The 27,680-nt window shown below is 48.5% G+C and overlaps 1 protein-coding gene across 1 annotated transcript in view; it reads right to left on the bottom strand.

Annotated features, from left to right (window-relative positions):
- Positions 1-264: 264 nt before the first annotated feature.
- Positions 265-27,680, bottom strand: part of GATB (glutamyl-tRNA amidotransferase subunit B) — a 66,824-nt gene continuing 39,408 nt past the window's right edge. Inside the window, exons 6-13 of the mRNA XM_049770067.1 lie at positions 24,725-24,838; positions 22,127-22,211; positions 21,135-21,179; positions 19,529-19,718; positions 6,742-6,875; positions 4,746-4,824; positions 1,257-1,391; positions 265-781 (exon numbers count right to left, since the gene is read on the bottom strand). Of these exons, the coding sequence (XP_049626024.1) occupies positions 653-781; positions 1,257-1,391; positions 4,746-4,824; positions 6,742-6,875; positions 19,529-19,718; positions 21,135-21,179; positions 22,127-22,211; positions 24,725-24,838 (911 nt within the window). The 3' untranslated portion in view covers positions 265-652. The remainder of the gene's footprint in view (positions 782-1,256; positions 1,392-4,745; positions 4,825-6,741; positions 6,876-19,528; positions 19,719-21,134; positions 21,180-22,126; positions 22,212-24,724; positions 24,839-27,680) is intronic.

Genomic DNA, 27,680 nt, shown 5'->3' with positions numbered 1-27,680 from the left:
CCTTTTTCCTGTCCCCCACCCCAACCATGGGGGCACTCAGGTGGATGGACTAGGGCTTCTCTTACTTAGGTCCTGGTATGATGGAAATATGCTTGGCAAAACCAGCTGTGGGCATTGTGACAGTGGCCAAGGCCAGTCCTAGCAGCAGTATTACTGTCAAAGGGGCCCTGCGGCGCTGAGTGACAACTGTCCTTGGCAAAAATGAACGAACGACCTGTTACATTTTCCTTCCTTTCCTATTGGGGCCTTGTCAACTGCACAGTCTTTGAAGTGTAAGTTAATTTTTTAATATAATATCCCAGTATATATTTTATTCATTAAATTTATTTGAAAACGCTTTGTCTTATTTTTGTCTAACAAGAACAAACAAAACCCTTTCCTTTATCCTTGTCATCCAGGACTCCAGGGGCAGTGCAGGGGTGGGGGAGGCCAAGCACTCACACAGGTGGGCCCCAAGGCTGGGCTCACTCTGACTGCCTGTGTCCCTCTGGAAAAGGGGCCCCATGGGTAGGCATCCCCCTGTCTCTGTGGGTGTCCTTCCTGTCTCAGCAAGGGGTAGCTACTGCTGAAAGCAACTACACTGACTGGGACTGTCAGTGACATGCTGGGGCTGAGGCCCTGCCCTGGGTGGTCATGACCCTGGCAAGAGGTCTCAGGTGCGCTCCAGTTGCTTCTCCAGCACCTCCTTTATCACCCGTGGGTCTGCTCGGTTGAGAGTCGCCTTTCGGACTAACCCGATGAGTTTGTTAATGGTTCTAGGGTTTCCCTTCACGTCCATCACCTAAAGGTAGAAAAGGCGTTTCAGAGAACAGTGAGATCTAAGTCTGGGAGCCTGTTACAAATGGGGTTGTTGGATGACCTGGACTGTGCTCCTGTTAGAAAACCCGGGTCAGAAATGGGACGGGGAGAGAGGAGAGAGTGTGTGTGTAGTGGTTATGTGTGTGTGAGTGGCTCTGCAAGTTTTCTGGGGATGGGGAGATCCCCCAAGAAGCAGCCTCCCCCAAATGGCAGTCACCACTGCCAGGGGGGCCCAAGTAGGCACTAGGAATAGGCTTTCCTGGCCCATATGGGGACAGACCCCATGTGATGGGCACTGAATGTGTCTTCACAACTGAAAGCCATAGCGGCCACAGCTGTGGGCAAGATGTAGCAACAGCAGGGATGCATCCTGATCTTGGGGCAACCGGGCATTGCTGGGGCATAGACTAACCATTCTAGGGGCCTCTGGGAGTCATGGAGGCTGTGGGGACCCTCACCATTTGTGGGTGGTCTTCCAGCGTGGTTCGGCATAGCTGCTCCAGTGCTGCTCGATCCTGCATCAAATCAAGCTGCTTCTCGGCCACTATCTGCATCGGCGTCTTCCCGGGATTCTGCCACAGCTCAGCGAACACCTACATCGGGCAGGGAGTGGGCAGCTCGGTGGCCTACAGCACCAGAAGTCAGGTCGGGACAGCAGAGGCATCGTGCTCCCAGCTGCAGTGCCCTGCCTGGCTTTCCAGAAGCTTCAGCATAGAGTGAGCCACACTGGAGGGCTGCAGGCTCCCCACAGGCTCTGCATGCCAACCCAAATCCTTAGAACCAGACTGAGCTCACTGGCTTCTCAGCCCTGATCAAACCCTGTTTCATTTTATTTCTTCTCTTTTTCTTTTTTGGTTTTGGGGCTACACCCAGTGGCACTCAGGTTACTCCTAGCTCTGCGCTCAGAAATCACTCCTGGCTCAGAAATCACTCCATGTGGGATGCTGGGGATTGAATCTGGATCCGTCCCGAGTCGTCTGCATACAAGGCAAACACCCTACCACTGTGCTATTGCTCTGGCCCAAACCCCATTTCTAACCCCAGCAATTCTGGAAGTGTTTGTAGGTGACCTGTGGCCTGCCACCAGTAGGCAGGACCAGTTGCCCACCAGCCTTCCTTCTCTCCTTGGATCTGATCCTGTGTGAAGTTCTATCTGGGGACATGTAAGGTCTGGGAGGGCCAGAGTCTGTTCTGTGGTATCAAGTCACATCCTATTTTTACCCCAAACAAAGATTTTATCCCAATTTCCTCTTCCTTTTTACTTTTCCCTTTGATATGTAAAAGCCCACCTGGATCTCACATGACCCTCCTATGCCCAGTTAAATTTGTACTGGGAGAATAAAGAGAGGTTTCCATTTTGGCTTGGGGCAGAGTGAGACCATAATGCGAGAAGCTACCTACTTCAGACTGGATCACCTGGGGTTGGAAATAGGATGTGTGGGAGCCCCAGATGAGTGGTGGAGAGGGGTCCCAAAGCGCAAAGCCTACTACTCAGAGGCTTCCATAACAGTCACTCGGAATGAAGGGGACACTTGGTACTGTTTTAAAATACGATTCAGATCTTAGAGTTGGTCCTGAGGTTAAAGCAAATGGACCCTTGGTGAGTCATATCACACCTTCAAGATGGCGGGGGACCAAAGGCCAGTACTGTGGAAGGGGGCACTTCCTTTTTGGGTGAATGAAATGACCTGGGGGTCCTGAAAACCTGGACTGGCCACAGAGAATGACCCTCAATCTTGGAGGCAGAAGGTGAGAGCAGGCACTGGCACAAACATAGATGTGACCATTCAGAACCCTGTGGTTTGAGCAGCACCGAATCTGAAACAGCTCAGAGGCCATACACCAAGTATGGCCAGATAAGAATAGACTATCCACGCCATGGAAAATTCCTTAGCCACAAAAGGGTGGAGTTTCCATATGTGCTTCTAAGCAAGGAGGCCACATGCTGTGTGCATCTGTGTCAGGGAAATGGACAGAGATGGGAGGACCCACGGCATGGGGCTAGTTAAAGTGGGTGAATTAATAGGTTCAACGTTTTTGTGGGTTTTTTTTCTGGGGAGGTGATGAAAGTGTTCTGGAATGAGACCATCACAATGGAATGGCTTTACAACTTTGTAAATACATTAAAATATCAGTGAAATGGGAACTTCGAAAATGAACTGATGAAGACCACAATGATTGCTTCTCTCCGAAATCTTTTTTTTCTCTACTACCATCCACCGCTTCACCACCCATCCTAACAGATTGCCTGGGGATGTCTGGAACATTCCCCCACCAGCACTGGTGATTCTTTTTTTTTTTTTTTTTTTTTTTTTTTTTTTTTTTTAGCACTAGCATTTTTAAGGTGGCAAAATTTGAGAATTTCTTTCTCTGCATGACCAGTTCTTTATAGGGAATAAATATTTGTTTTCCTCCCCATAAAATCAGAAAATTATTTTCTTAAAAAGAAAAGATCAAGAAAGAAAAAAACAATCAAAATAGAAAAAGAAACCTTCCTCAGCTTTAAAGGGGAAGATGGATTCCGAGGGAGCCTGCATTTATCATCTTCCTCATCAGGTGCGGATTTTCTTCTGCCAGGGTCCACCCAGGTACCTGAAACCTACTGGAAACTTTGAGAACCCAAAGGCATTCGGATCTCACTGGACTGCAGCCCAGGGTCAGCCCCCTAGAGCATTCTTCATCCCTTCTCAATGCAATCATCAGTCAGGTGTGAGTCTCCTATTGGTGGGGCAGGCTGTGTGGGAAGGGGGAAGATTTATTTTCCTCTTTCATTTCAAATGCTACTATTCATCTGCTGTTATGTATACACATCTAGTTTTTTCCTGCCCTCGGGCCATCTAATCTTTCTGCTGGTGCTGAGCACTGTCATAAACATTTGTATTCCTCTGACATCCAGGCAACCAGAATCCTTTCCTCAGTGCGGCGAAGGCCTGGACTTGACAGGCCCACGCGTGTCGGGTAAAGAGAGCCTTTATTAGCTCCTGTCTCGGTTTCACAGCACAGGGCTTGGTGGATGGGCCAAGGGGCTGGTAATTAGCCAAAAGCAGCCGCTTTGCCACAGCCTCACTTTGTAACCTGCCATGACTGTCGGTGTGTATAAATATTAGATGCAAAAGGGTCCCATTAAAATAACATGACGTTTCTGGGGGAAGCATTGACAGCTGAGAGCTTTGAAACTGAGCTCCGGCAGCTGTCCTGAGTTCTTTATCCTTCTGGGAATTTCTCTGCCAGTTTATGAGGAATTTCTGCGGAGCCTTTCAGCCCTCAGTATGGTCTCATGGAGGGAGAATTGTGGCTCCAATCCACCTCTGAAGATGGTGTCAGTTTGGGGGACTACATTTGTTTTGGCTTTTGGGTCATAACAGCTGTGCTCAGGGTCACTCCTAGAAGGGCTGGCTGGGGGTGGCAGGAATTGAGCTAGGGTCTGCTGCCTGCAAAGCAAATGCTTTAAGCCCTGTGCTTGGTCTCTGGCTCAGCTCATGGAGTTGTTATACCCTGGAGTGCTTCTGAGTGAAACATGACACAGCCCGGGGTCCTTTTTGACCTGTCTTCCTCACTGGAAGTCAGATTTTCAGAGAGCTCCAGGTATTGAGAATATATGCAAGGAAGCAGTAGGGGACCTTGCTGGGGGGCAGGGCACCCAGAGAAGTATATTGATGCCATCTTAAAGCTTCCCCAGACTGGGCTCAGAGTCCCCTGATGCTTCCACATATAAAAGAACACCTAATCCAAATATCCTCCAGGCCCCACTGGGTAAGCAAAGCCGAGAAACCAACTACCTGCGCTGCACATAAAGACTCATTTCATTTGCCAAATGAACTGCTGCCTCCTTTCTGAATAAGAATAGCACTTACAGCATCTAACAGTTGAGTGATGAATCTTGCTTAGTGATGGTGGCTGAGTGCCCAACAGGCCTAAGGCCTGGGCTCAGGGAAGAACACACCTACCTGCTTGGCGGCGGGTGTGGAAACCTCATTCCGGTGCAGCAGGTTGAGGAGCTCAGCCAGGGTGGAAGGGCTCATGGGACTGGGGCGGCCCAAGGAGAGAAAACAAACTTCCGAGTCAGACCTCTCACTGTGGTTTCCAGAGGGCCCAGAGAGCAAACCCACGCCCAGGAGCAGTAAAAGGAGTGGGGCCAACTGGGCAGTAGCTTATTTATTTATTTTGCATTTTAGGTTCCAATGAATTTTTTACTACTTGTGTTGTTTTTCTTAATTTTGCCACCCAACAAATAACAGCTGTTTGGCAGAAGCTGCAGCAACAGACAACTGCTCAGTTTAATTAGTCAAAAAAATTAATAAATAAAAGAGGTGGCTGCAAAATGCATGAACCATATGAGAAAAGAAAGGGGAGGGGAAAAAACTACACTCCCCCTCATTATTAAATACTTGAGACAGAAAGCTCACACCCCAAATTACCCCCAACAAAGAGTGAGCTGAGACGCTTTTTCGTGTGTTTCTGTGCAAATATCAATGTCCCTTACAAGTGATAGTGATGGTCTCTCTTCAGCCACTCTAGTACTATTGTTGCCTGTCCTCTAGCATACCACATGGGGGTGAATGTGGGATTTGTTCTTTCCTGTGGCTTTAACAGCTTTCCAGAAGCCTCCAGAGGCACATTAAGTATCATGAATGCACAATTAGAGGCAGGGGCTTGGGCCTGGCATCAGAGTAGTGAAAACATCAAGACCTTAACTAGCAGCTGCCTTTCAAGTTCATCACTTTGCTCCTCTCACACATGAACAGCCAATTGGTGAATGAGGCGCTGTCTATCCATGATCATTATGAGATTCATTTTAAATAGACAGGAAGGTCTTAAAAATATCTTATTCCTGTATCTGCATCAAGGTAGGCCCCTGAGGCACTTCATACCACCTGAAAACACCTTCTACTAAGTCTCAGGGGTCCTTGTCCTTCACTATTAATTTCTTTCCAAGTTCTTAGGTAACAAATGATGGGAACCTACCACTTAGACCTTATGTCGCTTCCCATGAGTGTCAACAGCTCTGGAATTGTGCCAGTCCATGCCTGTGTTCTGCCAGGATGGTGGCACCCTTCAAAGCCCTCCAGCTCTGAGATTGGTCTCATGCAGCCCTGCAACTGTGCTGGTGGGTCCCTCCCACATGGACTCTCTTCCTCCTTTGCCACAGACCAATCCAAGCCTCACTTTTTCTTTCTGAAACTCCCTTCTCCTTGTCTCTGTGATACCAGCTCCCTCCTGCTTTCCTCCTACAAACCCTTGAACTTGGCAGGATTCACCTTACTGTTTAATGTTTAGACAACATGAAAATGCTCAAATCTTGACTTGGGGCAAATTCTGTCTCCCCCTTTACTCCAAAAGGCAGTAACAGCAGAAAGTCAACCTGTTTGAGAACAGACTTTGTCAGATGAGTTTGCCCAATTCTTGGCTTAACATGAGTGTTTTGAGCACTTGAAGGTAGATCAGATGTCTGAAGCATTTTTAAATCATCACATTTTCCCTTCAGATAACCGGGTTTACTGCGACAACCCCACAGTGGCTGGAAGAAGGGCTGTCCTCCTTGGCCATTTCTGTTTCTCAGGAGAGTCTAGACTAGAGGGACTCAAGCTACTTCCTCCTGCTATGTCCCAAGACTACCAGTTTCTCCTGGGTTGAGGTCCCTCACTGCAGGCCATACCTTGGCCTTGATTCAGATGGCCCTGGGAATATCTACAACACCCTGTCTGTCTGTTGTCTACTGATGAGCGCGCTTGACTAGCTTTGAGTGCTACAACAGCAGTTAATGGCTCAGCCTTGGAAACATAGATGGATTCTGAGATAGATTTAGTTCTGGGATCAGGGGGTGCTGTTGTGTTGTCAGGGGTCCTGAGGGGGCACCGGGGTGGAGAGAACCAAGTGAACCACCCGCATTTCAACAGCTCCTGAACGTGGTACTTCAGAGTGAGGAGGCAGGACCCTGCTCACCTGTCCCTGACAGCAAGGTTCTGCTGCTTCAGAAACCCCAAGAAAGTGTTGAGAATCCAGCTGGTCACTGTCTTGGCCTCAGCCTGAGTTTCTTTGATCACATTCTGGAAGAACTCCAGGAGACCAGCTTCATTCTGTGAAGTAAATAGAAAAATCATTCAGATGGTCTTGGAAAATGACAGATGTAATCTTCTGAGGATGGAGCTGTGAGTGTCTGTACATCCCCAGTGCTGTAGTGAGCAGCAAGCACGTCCTCTTGGTTTCCTACCAAGGACAGTGCTGACTGTCCTGCACCTGCCTTCTGACATGAGTCCCAGAGAAACAAATCAAGGGGGAGCAAGCAGCATAGTGTACCCCTGGGAAATCAACTATCTCAGCCTCCCTGAAGCTAGTGGGATGGTTCTGTCTGAGGAAGCTCAGGAGGACGTGGGTCCCACTGAAGTTTATAGCCAGTGAGGGATCAGGGTTTCTAGGCCACACTGGGCACAACCAGCCTTACTCTCAGCATTTGGAGAACAGGCTGCTATATTTCCCTTACCCTACTGCCCACCATCTCTGCTGGGAGCAGAATAAAGTCAAGACCTAGCCAAAGTGATAGCATAGCAGGTCGGGTATTTACCGTATATGTGGCTAACCTGGGTTTAATCTCCAGTATCCCACATGGTCCCATGATCCCACCAAGAGTGATCGCTGAGCACAGAGCCAGGAGTAACCCCTGAGCACTGCTGGGTGTGGCCATAAAACAAAAGATAAGCAAAAACAAACAAACAAACAAACAAGACTGGGACAGTGCAGCTTCCCACCTCAATTACGCTTTTAAAAACCACAACTAAATGCTCACTCCTATTCAGAGACAATAGAGATGAGGATTTGGAGGACCAGTTTATGGTAGGAAAGCTTGGCACAGAGCAGTGAGTGCAGTTAGAGGGTCTGCTATGACTGCTATGACATGCATGGTACCCCTTTATTAACATTAGTACAAACCAGTGTCTAAAAAGGAGGGAGAGAGGCCGGAGAGATAGCATGGAGGTAAGGCGTTTGCCTTTCATGCAGAAGGTCATCGGTTCGAATCCCGGCGTCCCATATGGTCCCCCGTGCCTGCCAGGAGCAATTTCTGAGCATGGAGCCAGGAGTAACCCCTGAGCACTGCGGGTGTGACCCAAAAACCACAAAATAAATAAATAAATAAATAAATAAATAAATAAATAAAAAGGAGGGAGGAAGAAGAAGAGAGGAGAGAGCGGGAAAGAGAGCGAGAAAGAAAGAGAGAGAGTGAGAGAGAGAGAGAATGCCTGCCCTAGAAGCAGGCAGGGGAGGGAGGGAGGGAGGGAGGGAAGAGGGTTATCAGAGGGTGAGAGGGAAACTGTAGATATTGGTGGCAGGAAAGGTGCACTGGTGAAGATTGTTGTACATTATATGACTGTAACTCAATCATGAACAACTTTATCTGTAGAAAAAAAAAAACCCTGCAGTATGAACAACCTTGTAACCATGGTGTTTAAATAAATAATAAAAAAAAAAACTAAAAAAAAACCTCATTCTTTTCTTATTTTTTCTATTTTATTTCTGTCAATTTTCCCTCTACCATTTCTTCACTATTTTTATTGAGTTGTAGTGACTGACAGTACTGCTTATAACAGAACTTCAGGCACAAGGTGTTCCAGCCGCACACACCCCCACCTCAGTGTCTCCAGGTGCCTCCCACCACCCACATGCCCCCTAGGCACATCCAGATATGACTCTGGGCTGTTGCTAGAAGCAAACTGTTGTTCCATGATTCGTGTTTTTCCCTCATCTGCAAGGGCTCACTCCATGTCTGTCCTTTGCTGGCTGACAGTCTCTTGGCAGGACTGCAGGTTTCCTTTTCGTATACAGAGTGGTTTCCATTGTGTACAATGACCAGTTTCTTGCCCACTTCTCCATTCCTTGGTATTTAGGCTATTTCCAGAAATTGGTTATTTGTTAATAATGCAGCAATGAATTTAGGATGGCAAATGTCTTTTCAAAATAATATTTTACTAGGCATCTTGGGTAGAGGCCCAGAAACAGAACTGCTCAGTTTTTGTTGTTGTTTGTTTGGGGGCCACACTTGGCAGTGCTCAGAGATCACTCCTGGCAGTGTGTCAGGGATCAAACGAGGGTCAGCCACATGCAGGGCAAGTGCCCTACCTCCAGCATAGTCTCTCGCCTCAGAAGCTCAAGTCTTGTGTTTCTGAGATGCCTAGGTTCTGTTTCCCATAGAGGCTGAACCAGATGAGATTTCCACCAACTGCGTGGGAGGGTTCTTTCCCCACACCTCCCACCAATACTCCCTATCACCTCAGCTTCCCCTCCACATATCCACAGCAGCACTCATCGTGCCAGCTCAGATCCCCCGAGCACTGAGTGGCTTAGCTCTCAGCTCATCTCTTGCTTTTCGGAGAAAAAAAATAACATGTTCTATTCGAACTTTCCAAACAAGCGGGGATAGATTGTCCCTACCCATTGAAATTCCTGGAAACGCTCTGTTTTTAAGAGTGCCCACTGCAGGTAAGACTGTCCCCTGTGCATCCTTTCAGACATCATTAACCAGCAAGAATCTTCTGGAAAAAGACGCTAGGAAGAAGCAACACCTACTAACAAAAGGGCTCTGCAAGCGAGTCGGTGAGATGCTGTGCACACTGAGACACATGGTTGCTAAAGGAGAAATTCCGCCATCACATTAAAAGCCTGCATGCCCCGTGTAACAGATAAATTCTCTAGTGACAAGCCTACTGGATAATCCCATGATCACGTCTCTGAATCTCTTTTCAAACCACTGCTATTATTCTGCTCATGCTAAACCTGGGTAAAGGCCACCCCAGCAGCTAAAGCTTGATTCCAGATAAAGGCAAATGCAATCCTGGCGGGGCAGGAAGCTCTGCTCAACTTCTGGAAAAGTCTTCTAACTTCCATGACAGGCACACAGGGCCCTGGGGGAGGCTGGGATCAGCTCCCTGCCCAAATCAGAGAAGCAGGATTCCCTTTGTTCTAACGCAGACAAGGCGGCTGCTGGAAAGAGTTGTCTCAGCGCGTCTTTGCTGTGCCATGGAGAGGTTTACTAAATCCTCCCAGAAATACTGCACTTGAACTTGCCAGCTTGGCAGAGTTTGCAGGACGTGATGGATAGCGTGTCCTCCCCCCTTGTGCGGTTTTTCACTGGATGGAGAATGTGGCAAGTCAGATTTCTGTTTGTCTTGGTGCATCAGGGTTGAGATAAGACCTCACGGCATGCACTTGGGGATACATGATTTCAGAGCCAGAGTTGAGGCAGACCTGGGAGTTGGCCACTGGGATGGGGGGAGCAGTGGGTAGCACGGCTGGGAGAAGCCTTGATATAGCTGGTGAAAATAACTCCACATGAGGTCCACTGGCTCTGGCTCTTCAGATCTGAAGTCTGCACTGTGGGAGGCAAAGGAAACAAGACCCACCCATGTTCCCCGAGCAAGTGCTGCCCTTTTATGGGAAAGGCAGTGTTGAGCAGCTTGAGAATCTCGCATGCGTAGGGCACGCCAAGGCCAGGTAACTAGTAACTCTTCGAGATGAAAGCCATATTGAGGGGAGTGTGGAGACGCCACTGCATGGGGGTATGTGAGGCTCCCAAACATTCTTCTCCAAGGTTGTAAGACAGTGCAGCCATGCTCAGTGCCTCTCTCTTTGCTGGAGCTGAAACTTCAGCCATGTGGCATCCAAGAATGTCTATAGTCCTAAGGGGCAGCTTGGTGGCCTAAACATGATTCCTCTCTACCATATAACCCCAGTGTAAGTTCTAACCTAGGTAGCATCTTTTCCACTTTCTACCCCAATTTCCCCAAGTATCAGATTATACCCAGCACCAATGTTGGGACATCACCACTTCTAGTGAGACAAAGCACTGGAGTGGGGGTCCACTGCCTTCATGGCTTCCTCCCGGAAGGAGCCCTGAATTATCCTTGCAGTGGGCTGACCACATGTCAGAAGGCTCTCCAGCTGGAGTGGCACAAAAGCCAGTTCCTCCCATGCCAGTCTGTTAACTTACATGCCCCGGCACGCTAGCAACATGGCAGCAGTGAGGAGGGACTATATTTAGGAGAAGGAAAGTGGATAGAAGCAAACACAGAAGAAAAAGGCCCCCCAGGTCTAAGTCTAGGGACAGCTGGGAATCTAGGAGGGAGGGAGTGGCAGCGCTAAAGCCCTAAGATTAGTGACCTGGACCAGTGAGGTGGCTCTTCAAAGGATTCTCAGCAAACCTGCTAGAGGGGACCAGCTGTCAGGGTGTGAGTGGGGGGTACGAGTGGGGGAGGTCAAGAACTTTCTTTTTTTGAGAAACAAATTTTGGCTTCCATATTCAAGCTTAAATTTTTTTTTTAATATAGGGGCCAGAAAGATAGTACAGTGGGTAAGGCACTTGCATACAGATAACCCACTATTCCATATGGTACTGGTAGGGATGATTCCTGAGTGCAGAGTCAGGATAAGCTCTGGAAATTGCTGGATATATAAAAGCAATAAATTTTTAATTTTTTTGGTTTTTGGGTTACACCTGGCTGCACTCAGGGGTTACTCCTGGCTCTACACTCAGAAATTGCTCCTGGCAGGCGTGGGGGACCATATGGGATACTGGGATCCAAACCACCATCCTTCTGCATGCAAGGCAAATGTCCTACCTCCATGCTATCTCTCCGGCCCCAAAAAAGCAAAAAATTTTTTTATCTTTACTGATTGAAGAACTGTGATTTATAATACTGGTAATGATGGTTTCATGTGTATATAAGCCCAACACACAGTCTCTTCTCTCTCTTGAGGTCCACGAGGCCCTTCTCTTTCAACCACACTCTCCTCACCCCAAGACTCAGTTCTGTAGATCAACTTTCCTTTCCTGTTGCTGCTGTTGGTGCTTTGTTGTTACTTCTACGTATCTTTAAGTTCCACATAAAAAATCATTCCATACCTAGCCCATTCTTCTGACTGACATCACTCACTACAAGATATTCTAGTTACAGGGGCCGGTGAGGTGGCGCTAGACGTAAGGTGTCTGCCTTGCAAGCACTAGCCAAGGAAGGACTGCGGTTCGATCACCCGGCATCCCATATGGTCCCCCCAAACCAGGGGCAATTTCTGAGCACTTAGCCAGGAGTAACTCCTGAGCATCAAATGGGTATGGCCAACCCCCCCCCCCCCAAAAAAAAAAGATATTCTAGTTACATCCAAGTCAGAGCAAACCGCATTGTCCTTTATTAGAGCTACATAGTATTTATTCTATTGTGTGCATATGCCCAACTTATTGATCCATTCATCTAAGTTGGGCCTTTGGATCATTTCCATAGCTCAGCTAGTGCCGTAATGAACACACTTTTGGGACAGAGCTCCACAGTGCTTTCCCCGGAGGCTAACCCAGACAATCCACTCACACAAGATGAGGGCTCCTTCCTCGGCACTACTCTGTCAACACTGGCTATTGCCCGACTTTGAGATGTGTCACTCTAACTGGCAGGAGATGATATCTCAGTGCTGTTTTGGGCTGCATTTTCCCAATCATGAGGGATGGACAATGTATACTTTTCATATGCCTATTCACCATCTGTATGTCTTCTTTGAGGATGTATCTGTTCATCTCCTTTCCCTGTTTCCGAACAGGAACATTTTAATAGAAATGAGTAATGGCCTTGGTACTTCATCTGCATGAGTCCATTTAATCTCAATAAGAACCCATAGCATCTGGGTTCTAGAAACCTCCCTCACAGCCGAGGACACCCAGGCCCAATCTTGCTTGTAGTCAACTGCAACAGAACTGATCCTGGAAACTCTATGGCCCTGGTTCCTTCTGCACCCCCACATCCTGCCTATTAGGACACCCCATCTGCTCCTGCCTTCCTGAACATGGAAACTTCACACCTGCCAGGGGCCAGCCTGGCACGAAGTTACTCCCTCCCTCCCAAATACACATCACAGTGGTAACTTTGTAAAATAAAACCCACAATTTGTGAGATCACCCCATAAACCATTATCTCCAACCCCAGGCAGATTGGTAGGGTAGCCATGGAGGAGTAATAAATCAAGCCAGTCAAGAAATATCATGAACTCCATTTGAGCCTGGTGGTATCTCTGAGCACCAAGCAGAACTCACTCTTTCTTTTTTAAATCAATTCCCCCATACACCAGGAGACAAAAGTACCTAGCAGGTGGGCTTTTACATATCAAAAGAAGAGGTTTAACGAAAGAGGAAGTTGGGGGAAAAGCCTTTGTTGTGGGTTAATAGCAGGGTGATATCTTAAAATAGACAAAGACAATGGTGGAATATGGTTAGCATGAACCTCCCTTATCATGGTCAGAATGATAAGTCATAGCACTTCCAAGAAAATGTTTACAAAGTAAAAAAAAAATGTGTGTCCCCAACATTTTTCCTTATTTTATTTGTGAGTTGCTGGCAGCAGCTCAAAGTTCTTAGCATATTAAAGGTGTGGCAAGAGGCCCTTGGCAATTGGCTTAGAAATGTGGAGGAAATGACAAGTTCAAGGTTGCCTCTGCTGAAACCACCTAATCTCCTCTCCCTCCACCCCCGACCCCCCCCCTCCACCATGGCCAGCCACCGATGGGCCCTGCAGTGCAGGAGAGGGTGGCCTGTTCCCTTCTTCTGCAGCACCACAAAACATCCCAGTTCAGAGAACTTAGCGCGAACACCAGTGCTAGGTGCCCACTGGCCCTGCAGATGCAGCCCCATGCTCCTGGAGGGATGAGTCGGTCTTCTGGTGCACAGGGTGCCTGGCTGGGCCTGCAGCTGAGACAGGTGAGCCAGCCCACGTTACTAAGAGCTGCTGTGGGGGAACCAGTGGACTTGGAATGGCCTCCCTGGGATCCAGGGTAAGGGAGTCCACCCTGCAAATGTATGGCAGCTCTGGTGACCTTCAAGATTTCGATTGCCTTTAAGAAGTCCAACTTGGAAGGTGAGAGGGTCAACACAGACCTGAGGGATCTGTGGACACCAGTCGGATTTGGGAAAACAGGGACCTTGATGTCAGAGTGCAGGAAGAGGCCAGGGGACTGGACTCTCTTAGGCATTTGTGGTGGGGCCAGGGGTGCCACACAGGGGGTAGGGGTGGGGGTCTCCTATAGGCAAAGCATGGGTGCAGCCACTCAACTAAAGAAGAACTGGAAGTGACCTGCAAACATCAACATTTAGTCTGGAACCAGGAATACAAAAGAGGGGCCTGAAGTCCTACTTGGTGACCCCAATTCCACACCCACACTTGACCCTGGTTAAATTCCTAGCAAAGCTTAGGAGGGCCTGAAATCTCATCAAAACTCCCGTGATATGTCCCTAGCCACACTTGTGGGGCGTGTGCCGCTGGGTTCAATTCAGGGCACTGGTTCAACTCAGGGAACAGTCTCCCTTTTGGCCGGTTCAGACGAATGTGAGAAAGAGTTTACAGCCTCAGAGCTGTGTCAAGTCAAGAAGAGACATGGAGGGAAATCAATTTGGGAATAAGAGCTTCCCTGGGATCATCAAAATTCAAATAATTCAGGTAATAAAAGCTGACAGCAGACAGGCATAATTAGAAGACTTGCTCTGTTGGTGAGGGGGCACCTGAAGTGTGCCATAGAGAGATGCAAAGGATCCTATTCCCCTGAACCCCATCCTCTGCTGTCTGGGCAGACACCCAGGGAACCTGCCTTCCTTCCATAACAGCTCTGGAGCCTACACACGGCCACCCAAAGGCAGTGCTCTTCTCTGCCGTGAGCCACCTGGCACCCAAGAAAATAGATTTTAATTGTTCCCCTAAGGAAATCACTCCACAGACAGGAAGTCTGGTTTGGGGACAATTTGGGGAAACCTTGTGCCTTGGCTGTACTCTTGGCAACTTCCTTTTCCCTGTACCACAGTCCAGGATCAGATGCTAAATCTGGAGATGCTTCTCTGGAAGCACCTGCCCCTTCCTTTGAGCTGCTATTTTTGCAAGGGGCAGGATTAGAAGATGCATCTTACTCTTTGCCTTTACAAGAACAAAATATTGCCTATTCCCCCTCTGCCTCACCTCCAATACCATGTACTGCCCTGAGAGTACCTTTAAGCTGGCAAGCTCTGGGTGCCATTTTATAAAATAAAGGATAAAATCAATGATGAAGATTGCATGGGGCTGAAATATGGTGAGTGCTGGTGTTGATGGAATGGATTTTCCTTCAGTAATAGTTAGAAAGTGAGTACTTTGCTCTTTGGTAAATCTGGGCAGTTGAAAAACCAGTCGGTTCAGCTTCAGCTGCCCTTGCAAACTATTAATTTTAAAGTAGTTCTACAGATAGGCTGAGTGGATATTCATCATGGGAAATCCCTATACAAGTGATTCTTCCAGTAGGAGGTACAGGCTCTCAGAGCTCACTTGTTACTCAGAGCAGACTCTGGGGACGGTCCCTGGAGCAGCCACCACTTGCCTTGGTTTCTTGGAGACACCTGAGCCTTTTCCAGAGTGAGAAAAATGGAGGCAGGAACAAAGCAGGGGAACAGAAATCCTTCACACACATCTGAGGGGGCCACTCAGTTGCTCCATGGGTGTGTGTGTGTGTGTGTGTGTGTGTGTGTGTGTGTGTGTGTGTGTGTGTGTGTGTGTGTCCCAGCCACATCCTTGCTACATCTCAGAGCTGAGTGCCCCTTGTGCTTGTGTATCCCTCCCTAGCAGAAGGTGTTAGCTTGCTGTTTCCATGAGGGAGGGGATGGGAGGCAAAAGCCCTGGGTCTGCCTGCAGCACCCCAATGCTCAACTGATGTCAGCAGCAAGATGTAAAGATCCAGGGGTGGCCTCTGGGTACACAAGGTTTCACCTGAACCCTCAGATCTTTCCCCAGGGACCCCATAGGGCCAGCTCCCCTGGAGCTCAGCCTGTGGCACCAAAGTCACCCCACAGAGCCCCCGGGCAGTGACCCACATAGGAGTCGTCCAGGGGGAGCAGGGGAGATGGCTGCAGTGGCCAACTGACAGCTTCTGACACCGATGGAGATTCTTGACTTGGAAAATACGTTCCTGATTTCTGCTTTGCTGCAGTTCTGTCTGATTTTCATCCAACTGAGCAGACTGGACTGTGTTTATTTATAGGCCAGCCTGGAAGCTTAGAATACGACCAAGGGGGTGGTGGAAAGTTTGCAGTGAACCAGGTTCCACGGCTGCTGCATCACAAGGCAGCCGCAGGGCACTAGAAAGCGTTAACGGCAGCACATGGAAAATTCCATCTCTTCACCAAGTGTGAAGCCTGGGTCGTCCCTTGTAGGTCCTATGAACATGCAGGCAGCCTAGCTAAGGCCAGAGCCGCACGGGTCCGGCTACCCCACAGACCCAGGCGATTACTAAATGTTTCGGACCAGATGTGGAGGGTCTGCTTCCTACCTGCAAAATAGGGAGACCCCCCTTTCCTGCCTCATCCCCTCACTGAGCCAGGGCTTTCTGAGGGGATAGAAGAAAGGGACTCTGTAATGTACAGAAGGTGAAAGCAGTCACTTACTTGTACTCCCACATCAGGAAACACAGAGGTAAGGAGAGATGGGGCGCCTCTCCCACACACCCTCCCTGGAAAAAGCCTGGAGTTATCTGCTGGGAAAAGCAGAGGGGCATATAATCTCGGCCAGTGCCATCATCACCGTCAGACAGACTCCCACGGGTCTTTGTGAGGCAATGAGACCCTTTCACTTCTCACAATCCCAATGCTGGTGATGCCTCGGGACTTAAGGAAATCTAAGCAGAAGCTGGAAGGCGAGTACAGCAGGGAAGTACTTAGCATGGATGTAGCCAAGTGGATTTGATCCCAGACTTCCCAAATGGCCACCCAATCTCTGCTAGGAGTGATCTCCGAGCACTGTGGGGGTAACCCCCAAACAAACAAAAACAAACCCAGAAGAATCTAGGCAGTGTGACCTCAGAGAGTAGAACAAGGTTATTGAATAGCGTTAGTTGTAGGTGGGTGTGAGAGGGAGAAAGACCCCCTCAGCAGGGCTGGAGAGACCTGAGTACACATCTGACTTCCTGTCCACGGAGTCTAGAGTCGGGGCAAGCAGGGAACATATATCCCACTACCTGTGTGGTGTCAGTGAGCAGAAACGAGGATTCAGTCCAGTGTGCGAGGTCTACTCACCCCACCATCAGAGGATGGCCCAGGGGAACAGGGTGTCAGAAAGAGGGTCTTTCTCAGGAATGCCCCTGATCTCACTCCTCCATCCATGTGAGCACCGAGCATGCATCTCCCAAGGGCCCACTACATAGCTGGCACTGTGGTGGACACTGAGATGGCCAACCTGAGCTCCATGAATATCAGGGACAAACGAAGAACATGATGCGGTACTCAGTGCACTGTAAAATGACAAGATCAGGGAAAGTCTGGAGACAAGCCCCAAAGTTTTCATTATCGTGGGGAAGGCGTGGGCTGATGCTTGATTTAATAAGCTGGCCAAGGCCTGGAGCCTGGAGCGGGGGCCCAGCAGAGCCCACCTCCTCCGCCGCTATTGATTTAATGAACACTCCTGGGCACTCTTTAAATTGAAAGATGGTTCATTAGATCTGCGCATCTGCCCTTCTCAGCAATCTGTTGTGTTTCTGATGAAGGCAGGGAAAAACATGAACGTATCATTTTAGACTATGTTATGAGCAACTCAGCTTCCAATGATTACAAAGTCATCAAGAGCTCAGGACGCCTAATTTCAGGCAAACAATTTGTCTGTATTCTTTTCTCTCTCCAGTCTGAGTGAGTCTTCATCTCACTCACATCAGAAATCTCAAGTACTAGTGATTGGGAAAAAAAAAAAAACCTTAATCATCTGGCACATTATCTGGAAGCCATGAAACTAAGCATATTTTAAAGAGTGCCCCCAAAATAAGTCCTGTCCAAAAAAAAAAAACTTGCAATCATTTCTTTTTCTTTTTTCATTTTTGTTTTTGGGCCACACCCTATGACGCTCAGGGGTTACTCCTGGCTATGCACTCAGAAATCGCTCCTGGCTTGGGACCATATGGGATGCTGGGGGATTGAACTGTGGTCTCTTGGAAAGCAAGAGCATCATTCATTTCTCAGTCCTTGTCCCTGTGTCAGTGACAGCTACACAGCAGATGCTGATAAAAGAGCTGCACTGAAGAAAGGAAATGGCTTCCTTCTCTGTGGGCCTGAAGCTCTGAAGCCTGAATTCATTCAATGGCACCTTTCAACATCCCTCTGAGGCACCACAGGGCCCAGCACCATGAGGGGTGAGGAGCAAGTGTGGAGCTGGGGACCTAGGAAAGAGGGGAAGCTGTGCTCATCCCCAGAGAGAGTGATTCCAGGAGAGGGTGAGGTTTGGCCCCCAGGACATTCAGATGCTTTTCTGCTTCTATCAAAGGACAGCCTCTAGGCAGAAAGGTTCACCCCTCCAGGAGTAGTGCCTCTCTGAGGCTACAGCCAGAGCAGAGGGACTGACAAGCTGCCACCATGGGGTGCCACCATGAGCAGCCTTTCTGCTCAATTGTGGGGGTCACCCCAAAGTGCTGGGCTAGAATCTACAACCTGGTACAGCCAGGCACCTGCTCTACCACTTGGACTCTGGGAATGGCAGCTCTGTCCTCACCTAACATCTGTCCCTGCCAATGGGCAATAGATTTGGGCCTGGAATCCAGCATTTACTTCTCACTAAGTCCAGGGCTAATTCCAAAAGGGCAGGAAACAAGTGAGCAAAGAAAGGTGTTTCTAAGTGAAACTCAATTCTGTGATTCCCACCCAGGTAAGGCACCTGATTCTGAGATTTCAAGTTTCCTGATCCTCTGTGGTGATAAGACTTGGGGTACTGGGATATCTGGGCAAGAGGCCCCACTAATAACCCTGTGACTAGCAGAGCCAGGGAGGCTGGTGGACATATCTGTATTCAGGGCACTGGAAAACACAAACATACAAATATAAGAGACAGAGTTGTCACCCAGGTCATAATAAAATACCCGGGCAGTTGGGGCCCAGGAAAGGTGGGTCAAGTCTATTCATTACTGCAGGAAAAGAGAGTTTTACATGAAGTCTGTTACTATTTCTCAAAGAAGCTGATTTATGGACAGTGAAGAGACAATCATTCATTCATCAAACACTAGCTTGCCCGTCTTGTCTAGGAACCTGTGGGGTCCTGGAGCTGGACAAGCACTCAAGGAAAAGGACTGTCTCACATCCCTGCATATTTACCATTGGCCAGTTAAATGTGGAAGCCCAGTGTTCCCACAGATTCTGCTGTTCCAAAGTGTGGGCCACACCTAGGCCACACCTGCCTCCTGTCAGTACTCAGGAAACAGCTTTGATAGAATGACATCTGAGCTCTGAAGCCATGTCTTCAATCCAGCCATGACAAAGGGCCCCCACAAAGCCCCTGCATGCAATGCTTCATGGTGTCAAATCCACCCACCCCTGCCTCAGGAACCTACACAGCTTTACTCAAACTTACCATTGATTCACATGGAATCATCACTTTCCCCTGTTCCTAGTAGAACCACCTGCAGGCTAATGTCCTGCAAGACTCCAGCATAAATGCATTCCATGGGACATAGAGGAGTGGTGCATTCCACCATATACTCATGTCTAGCAGACACATGGGAACACGTTCGTCTGGGCACTTGAGCCCTTCCCAAGTGTCCGTGACTACAAGGAACAGCATCTGCACAGAACCAAGGCAGACCTGCAAGGCTGCTCTAGGAGTTGAAGCTGCCACAGGGGACTCAAGCAAAAGCCACTGTTCCTTTGTGCTACCCCCACAGAGTGGCCCACAGCAGCCTCCAGACCACCATTAGCCAGGCCCCAAACTACACTTACCACCAAGGCAGAGCTGTGCTGGGGCAGCATCCCATACTGCTGAACCAGCTTCTCTCGGGTCACGCAGGGCAGCTCAGGGAGCTGCTGGCGGAGCTGGTCTATGTTGACCACTTGCTGGGGGTCAGCTCCGGCGGGCAGGGATGCCGAGTCGTAGAGCAGCAGGGGTGGCAGGTTGGGCTCGGGCATGAACCTGAGTAGAGAGAGCAGATGGAGTCTGACTCTGGGCTTGGTTTATGGAGAAGAGAGAGCTCATACCCATAGGAAAGTGGTGGGTCAGCCCCATGTTCCTTGCAAACAGGTTTTGTTTGTCTACTTGTTTGTTTGGTTTTTGGCCACACCTGGCAGTGCTCAGGGCTCACTCCTGACTCTGTACTATCACTCCAGGTGAGCTTAAAGGATCATAGCGGTGCCAGGTGTTGAACCTGGTCCAGCTGCATGGAAGGTATGCCTTAATCACTGTACTATCATTCTGATGCCTTCTTTCAAAGGCTAATGTTATTCCTGTAAGATTCACATTCCTGCTTGCAGGAGTAGTCTGACAGGAGCAAAGTGTAGGTTCCTCACCAGACATAGGTTAAAGAGTCGAGTTAAAAAGGGGCAAAAGCACTTGGGGCTGGATGATGCTGTGTAAAACATATATGACAGAAGTCCATTATATAAACATAGGTTGGAGGAAAAAAAGATCCACTTACTTATTAAGGTAAAAGATAAATTTTCCATTTTTCCATCTTTTTAACTGCCATTTTGGGGACAATAGCCCTGGAATCAATGAAAAGTCAAAGGGAATTGGGAGGGGAGGGTATGAAGTAGGAGGAAGTAGAGTGAGAGATTTCTGAGATGGAAACCGTACCAAGAACTCCACGTCTTTGAAGTCCTGAAAATGTAACTATAGGCTGAGCTTCAGCTAGTACAAGGCCCTCACTCTGGTTCCTTGGCTGCAGTAAATGTACCTCCAGACACAAGGTCCTGGCCTGAGTTTATTGGGGGTGGGGCTAAGGAATACAGGGCCCCCCAGGTGGTGCTCAGGAGGCCAAGGCCCCTTCCAGTGGTACTACTGACTGTGCCAGCAACTCAGTGCTGGTGCTTGGGAATGAGACGCCGCTGAGAAGGACCCTGGTAAGCCACTTGCCAGGCATGAAGCTTCTCCTGCACCGTCTCTCAGGCCCTCTGGATCTCTCCTTAGCACCTGCTTTACTGTAGGTCTCATAAGCACAAGTTGTCTGTCAAGTGTCCTGGTCCAAGGGGGCATGCCCCCAACAATACAATTTCCCTTTCCACCTCTTCCCAGGGACTTTCAGGTGCTACTGGGCTGGCTTCTGAATGTATGAAGCAGAACAGTCAGGCTCCCACCCCAGCTGCCTCTCCATGGCCCAGTTATAGCTGCACTGGCCACGTCTGGAGAGAGAAGGCATCGTCCAACATCTGAATCCAGCTAACATTGGTGGCACTTGGCCACCAGCACATTCCAAAAACAGTCTTTCTCCAGGGTGACACATAATAAGAGAGGACTTTAGATTTACAACATATGACAGGTCCTGGAAAACCACCAATATCATCATGTAGGTGTGTGGGAGGGTTGAAAGCTACCTGGGAGGGGGGCACCTACCTGTAGTCCTGTTTGCCCTCCTTGTCTCGCATTGACACGGTGCATCTAGAAGAAAGAACATGAGAGTCAGGGGCCGTGTGTGTCAGGGTCTCCAAAGAGCAGCTGCTGCCACCAGGAAGGGCCATGGACAGATCTAGGCTCTTCTAAGAACACAGTTTTGAAATAATATTGATTATTATTAATTCTTTATTTATTATGGTGCTCAGGGTCTGTTCCTGGCTCTGTGCTTAGGAGTGACCCCCGCTGGTGCTCAAGGCACTATATACGGTGCTGGGGATTTGAACCAGATCCACCACACTCAAGGCTAGTGCTTTAACCCCTGTACTATTTTTCCAGCTCCTTAAAAAATAATATTAAAAAGAAAATTTTTGGTATGATGATTTGAAAAAATTAGTTTTAACAGCGCTAGCTCTGACCAGCTCAGACGAGGCTTTTCTGCTTACAGATATAAAATCCTCAAAATTCAAAGCTGAAACTTCGTGTAGAAATAATATCCACTAGAGGCAGCTCCACAGACAACTCTCAGCTTTCACCTACTTCTGTTTTCAAGACTAAAGAATTTAAGCAGGGACTGGGGAGGAGACTTACCTTACATGTGGCCAACCCAGGTTCAACCCCTGGCATTCCGTGTGGTTTCCAGAGCACTGTCAGGAGTGATTCCTGAGAGCAGAGCCCTGAGCATCATGGGTTATGAACCAAAAACCAAAAAAAAAAAAAAAAAGGAAAAAGAAAAGGATTTAAGCAAACATTTGGACTGCAAAATGGGCACACTGGAAGTCAGGGGAGGGCCAGGAGCCCAGTGTGAACCCAGGTCTGGATCAGGTCAGGTTCCTCCTGAACACAGGAGATGGGGGAGTAGAAAGATCCCGTATCACCAAGGGCAACAGGGAAGCAGAGGTGCCAAGTAGCTCCTTGGAGGCCACACTGTAGGGTGGTGCAGCCAGGAACCCCCCTCCCCCAGCCAGGTCCCAGTGCTATCAGTGATCACTCACCCCAGCCTGCAATCAAAGGAGCGAGTTTCATTCACAACTTCACCTCCATTCTCAAGTTCACTGATTTGCCTTTGGATTTCATAGTCTAAAATAAAACAGTAATTTAGTGTCATATTTTGATTCCTCTCATCCAGGCAAGTAATAATCAGAACCTTCTTTAATCTCAGAGTCAAAGAAATAATCAAGGAGAGGGGTTGTTTTCTAACGGCCACCATCACAGAATAATAGTATTGGAAATGGGTTGTTTGGAAAGTCCCGCATCCTCCTTAAAGAAATTTGGGGGAGGCACACTCAGCAGTGATTACTCCTGGCTCTCAGCTCAGGGACCATATGTGGTGCTGGGGGTTGAGCTTCGGTCAGCCACATGCAAGGCAAGCACCCTTCCTACCCACTGTACAAACACTCTAGCCCATTTCTTTCCTTTTGGAGAAAGTTTAGGGGCAGAGGAGACTAAGTGACCCCAAACAGATTACAAACTTGTAAATGATCTAAACTACTGACTCCAGAACTAGGCTCCTCATCTCCCAAGAGATCTTACTGGAACCTCAGAATGGGAGGGGGCGGGGACAATGGGCTCTGATACTTTATGAGATTATAAGTTAAATTGTGAGTGTTGCTATTTGCACATTTTAAAGTGATTGTCGTCTAGAATTTCTATTTTCCAAGGGATTGGTGGTCTTGAGAGCCATGGCCTACGACAGGCCTCCTTTCCATCCAGCAGCAATTAGGCAGGTTGGCAGTAATAACCCAAGAGAACCACCACTGCTAAATTTTCTTTGCAAACAGCATCAGCCTGGCTTTAACTATCCAGATCATCATCTTGTGCTCAAAACCAAACCTTTATCTGAGCTGCTAAGAAATGTCAGCAATCCCCCAAAGTATCAGTTTTCACTCCTTTTGTCTTTCAATCCAAGATCCAAAGCTCTGACTGATGTTGACCAGATGCAAAAATGCACAATGCAGCGAGGGAGATGTGGTGGGAGTATGTGAGTGGGCAGAGAAGCCAGCAGAAGTGACGGACAGCTTTAGGGCTGAGTCAGATCATGAGAACCGAGCCTGAGGATTCTATTTTCCCGAGGGTTCATCCACGCCAGGAAGAGGTAGGGGAAAGTCAGGGACACAGATTGGCAGCCTTAACCAGCCATTACAGATGGCTCCACTGCAATACCATTGCTTTTTCATTTGGACTATTATCGTCATCATCTCTAAGAATAATAGTAAGTCACAGAATTTCTAGCCACCAAGTGAAATGCAACTTTCTTCTAACAAGGCTTTCCCTTCACAAACCTGGGGAAGCCAAGGGTTTTTTCCTGACCCAAACCTTGCAGGGCTTCAGACACATGTCTTGTATCTTGTTAGGGACACGAGAGTCCAACCCTCCATTCTACCCTTATCTGAGGAACCAACCTTTCCTTGCCTCCTCTGGTGTTTTGTTTCTGTGTTGCGGGGCAATACCCAAAGGTGCTCAGAGGATCATGTGAATTGAACTGAGGTCAGCTGCATGCCAACTAAGTGCCTTAATCCTTCCTTTTCCTACCCTTTTGCCTCCCACTATTTCAAATCACCAAACCATGACCTTTCTGTGAAATACTGTTGACTCAGAAGCATCTTTCCAGAGACTGGCTGATCACTTCAATGAAGGGGAGGGAGATTTCCCCCGAAATCTCGACCATCTTCACTACACCATTTCAAATCCTTTTCTAAACCAGATCCTGGACTCTACTATCCCACTCTGCAGCAGCCTGTGTGAAACCAGCCTTTTGCTTCGTGTGCCCCAGAGGGTGGATTTCACCTCCTGTCCCCTCCCACTCCTGGCATAATACCTTTGATCTGCAAGAGGACTTTTCTTTTTCTAGGATGTCTTTCCTTCAGGCTCATAGTCATTCTTTTTTTTTTTTTAAATGGGAGGTGGTGGTTTGTGTGATGATACCCAGGGCTTACACTGGTTCTACATTCTGGACTAAACCCTGGTAGCCTCAGGGGACTAGATGGGGTACCAGTGATGGAACCCACGTCAGCTGCATGCAAGGCAAGTGCCCTACTCTCTGTACTATCTCTTCAGCACTCATAATCATTCATTTCTTTGGGACTACCCCAGATGTTTCTCTGCTCAACTCTTTTAGTCTAATTATTATGTATTTTCCAACACTAAAATACCCACAGCATGTGCTTGAGTAAGACCAATACTTGATTACAGCGGCACATGCAACCTATTAGCAGAAACAGTAAGAGGCAGCAAACATGTTGTCCAGTGAGATCAATTATGGCCAATCTAGAATGAACAAACGTATCTTTAGGAAGTTCAGGCTCTCTGCACATCACTGGTGAGTGGGGTGGTAAATGGAAAACAGAGCTGCAGGACTAGACAGATTGTCTTACAAAGAAGTGAGGAGCATGCTGCCTGCTGAACCCTGCTATCAGTTCAAGCTGCATTGCACGCAAAATGCCTTGGGTGAGACACTGTTTGTGGGCCTCAGAGCTGAGAATTCAAGAGGCCTGGAGTCTTCTACCTTACTTGTCTCTGCACACCCACTGCCTGAAACTAAGGCCCAGGCTGGACCAGAAGTGGACCGAGCTAGACCAGCCACACACACTCACCAATGGCTTTAGCCAAGAACTTGATGCTGTTGAGATTCTTCACTTCCGTCCGCACACCCCAAGGCTCCCCAGGGCGATGCACAGACACATTGGCATCCACTCTCAGTTGACCTTCTGCAGAGGAGGAGGAGACAGCTCTTCAGACATATTCAGGCACCCTCAGCTTTGAAGGCAAGCACTTGCTCTAGTTAGACACCTTCACGCCAGGGTGGCCACATGGTCCGTCAGTGCCTGGCTGGGTGTTTGCATCACTGAGAGGATCACAGTTTTAAGTGCGAGATCACAACTCAGGGACAAGCGAGTATATGCACATTGTGGGCACTGGTTAGACTGCAGAAGAGGGGAAACTGTGCCAGAGGGGCTAGGGAGGCAGAACTTCTTTTGTGGCAAATTAAAACAAACACCCTCCCCAACACACACACACACACACACACACACACTCACACACACACTGCTAGAATAGAGACTTCCTCTGTGATCTTCTTCTGTAGCTTTTGTCTCTCTGGAAGTGTCAGGGCTGAGTTGGGGTGTGGACTTGGAGAGGACAACCTTACAGCGCTCTCAGTGGAATGTGGATTTCCTCCTCAAGTCCAGGAAATTTATGAGTTCTGGAGAATTTACAGCTCAATGGCAAGAGCTGGGCCTGTGCCATTGTCTGTTATCACCTTCTCCCTCGGGCTACATGATCACCTTCTCCACAAAGGGACAGCTACAAGGACATTGCAACAGTGCCCACATAAAGAGGCACATCTAGGAGCGGAGCTGAGAGGCTCTTCCTTTCTGGAGGAACCTGCAGACTGGGGACAAGAACTCTAACAGAAGAAGCAGGAAGCTGCTGGAGGGGAACGAGGAGGAGAGGAAGTCAAAATCCCAACAAAGGCAACAAGTTATGGAGTAAAGGACAAACCCATTGTATGTTTTTGCTGTCATTATTTTGGGGTATATCTGATGATGTTCAGCAGTTACTTCTGGCAGGCTGAGGGGACCATATGGGATGTTGGGGATCAAACCCAAGTCAACCACATGCAAGGTAAGTAGCCAATTTCTATCATTCCTGGTCCCAAGCTCAAACTTCTCCAACTACCTGAGCACAAGAATGAGAATAAAATGCACGAATTTCTGTACCCTATTCCCGAGGCAGATTCTTAAGTGAAAGAAGGACCCAGCCCACTGGAGAATTCTGAAGATGGAACAGAGATCCAGTTTCCAGGTGTCTGCAGCAATGCACAGTATGACAATGCCCAATGTTGGTACAGTCACTGCAGGCTTGGGGATGGGGTAGGGGAGCCTCAACTGTGCAGTTGCCCTGATGGCTCCATTTATACAGGCCCAGAACATGGCTGCTGTTTAGCTCCCATGCAGAAAGAAAAGGGGGTACCTCAACCCAGGACCCCTAGGCCCCAATGCCAGTCAGCTCAAATGCCTGTGCCTTCAGCATAGATTTCTCGGGTGCCCCTGTGGTGATGTCGCTTGGCTGAACCCCAGCTCTGCTGACATTCTCACTCTAAACCAGGGACCCAGGTACCATCTTCTTTGTCTCAGCTTCACCCTTCATGGCCTAACAGAGCCTTTCACACCTCCACACCTCACCTCTTCACTACTGTCACTCCCTCTCTGCTCCAGCTGTTTCCCTTGCCCATGACTTAGAGCTCCAGTACTTAGGAATCACTCTTGGTGGGGCTTGAGGAACCATATGTGGTGCCAAGGACAGAACCTGGGGTCAATTGGCTGCAAGGCAAGTGCCCTGCCTGCTGCTCTATTTTTCAGGTCTTGGCAACAGATTCTTGTCTACACAAAATGACCCACCCTGAAGCCAACTGAGGGGCAAACCCCAATAAAAACAATGTTGAGGAAAAGTAAAAGATTCTCTTCCCTTCTAGAGACGTCCTCTTTGAGGGTATATGCCAAGCCTGGGACACCCACACAGCTCTCAAGCTCCTGCCTGAAGTCACAGCTCCCTGGAAATGTGGGAGATGGGATCTGGGATCCATCATGGAGCCAACAGACCAAGTGGGGCTTGGTGCAGCCTGGTGAGGTGTCCATGCTGTACAGGGTTCACTTAGGCTTCAGCATTGCTGACCCCCCAACTTCCAAGGAGACTGAGGTGGGTCAGGCAGGAGTATGGGGACCATCTGCCTGAGAACTGAGGAGCCTTGGTAGAACCTCACATTCTCTGGGAAAAATTTTTTTAAGAAAGGTCTCCTGTTTAACTCCATGAGCATCTCCTAAACTAGAACATCTTCTGGAGCAACTCTTGAGCATCAAGAGTTTGGCCCAGAGACCAAAAGAAAAGAATTTTTTTTCAAACGAAAAACGAGAAAACAACTCAGCTTTATCTGAGCCATAGGGAATGGATAGAAGAGCACTTGCCTTGCACATGGCACCTGGGTTCAATCCCTAGCACCACATATAGTACCCCAAACCCCACTAGGAGTGAACCCTGAGCATAGAGATAGGAGTAAGCTCTGAGCACAGCTGGGCATGACACCAAATCTAACACTCCCATATAAAAGAATACCACCACCAACAACAACAACAATTATAACAAAACAATTTAGAATCCATGTGGGTAAGAAGTACAGGCTGCTTTGTCATGTCCTCAGGGAAGGCACAGACACACACACAGACACACAGACAGACAGACAGACAGACAGACAGACAGACACACACACACACACACACACACTGACAAAACCATTCAGCATTACACAGGCTAGAAACTAAGTCGCCCAGCCTGGCATCCAAAAGAGCAGCAAACGTTAACAAAAGACCATCTATCCAGAGAAGACAAAATACCTTTCAGACAAATTAGCTAAATTGCCTTGAGTGCAGAAATGCCTTAGCAGTCGGGCCCATTTCCGAGCATTCTGCAGCGGGGGAGGGCGGGCTCCACACAGTCACAATCCCAGAAATGTTCCCCGGCTCCACTTGGACCCTTGAGAGCAGATTTACAACA

The sequence above is a fragment of the Suncus etruscus genome, chromosome 3, assembly GCF_024139225.1.
Source record: "Suncus etruscus isolate mSunEtr1 chromosome 3, mSunEtr1.pri.cur, whole genome shotgun sequence".
NCBI lineage: Eukaryota > Metazoa > Chordata > Mammalia > Eulipotyphla > Soricidae > Suncus > Suncus etruscus.
Note: the sequence above shows the minus strand (reverse complement) of the source record. Positions and strands in the feature narration are given on the sequence as shown.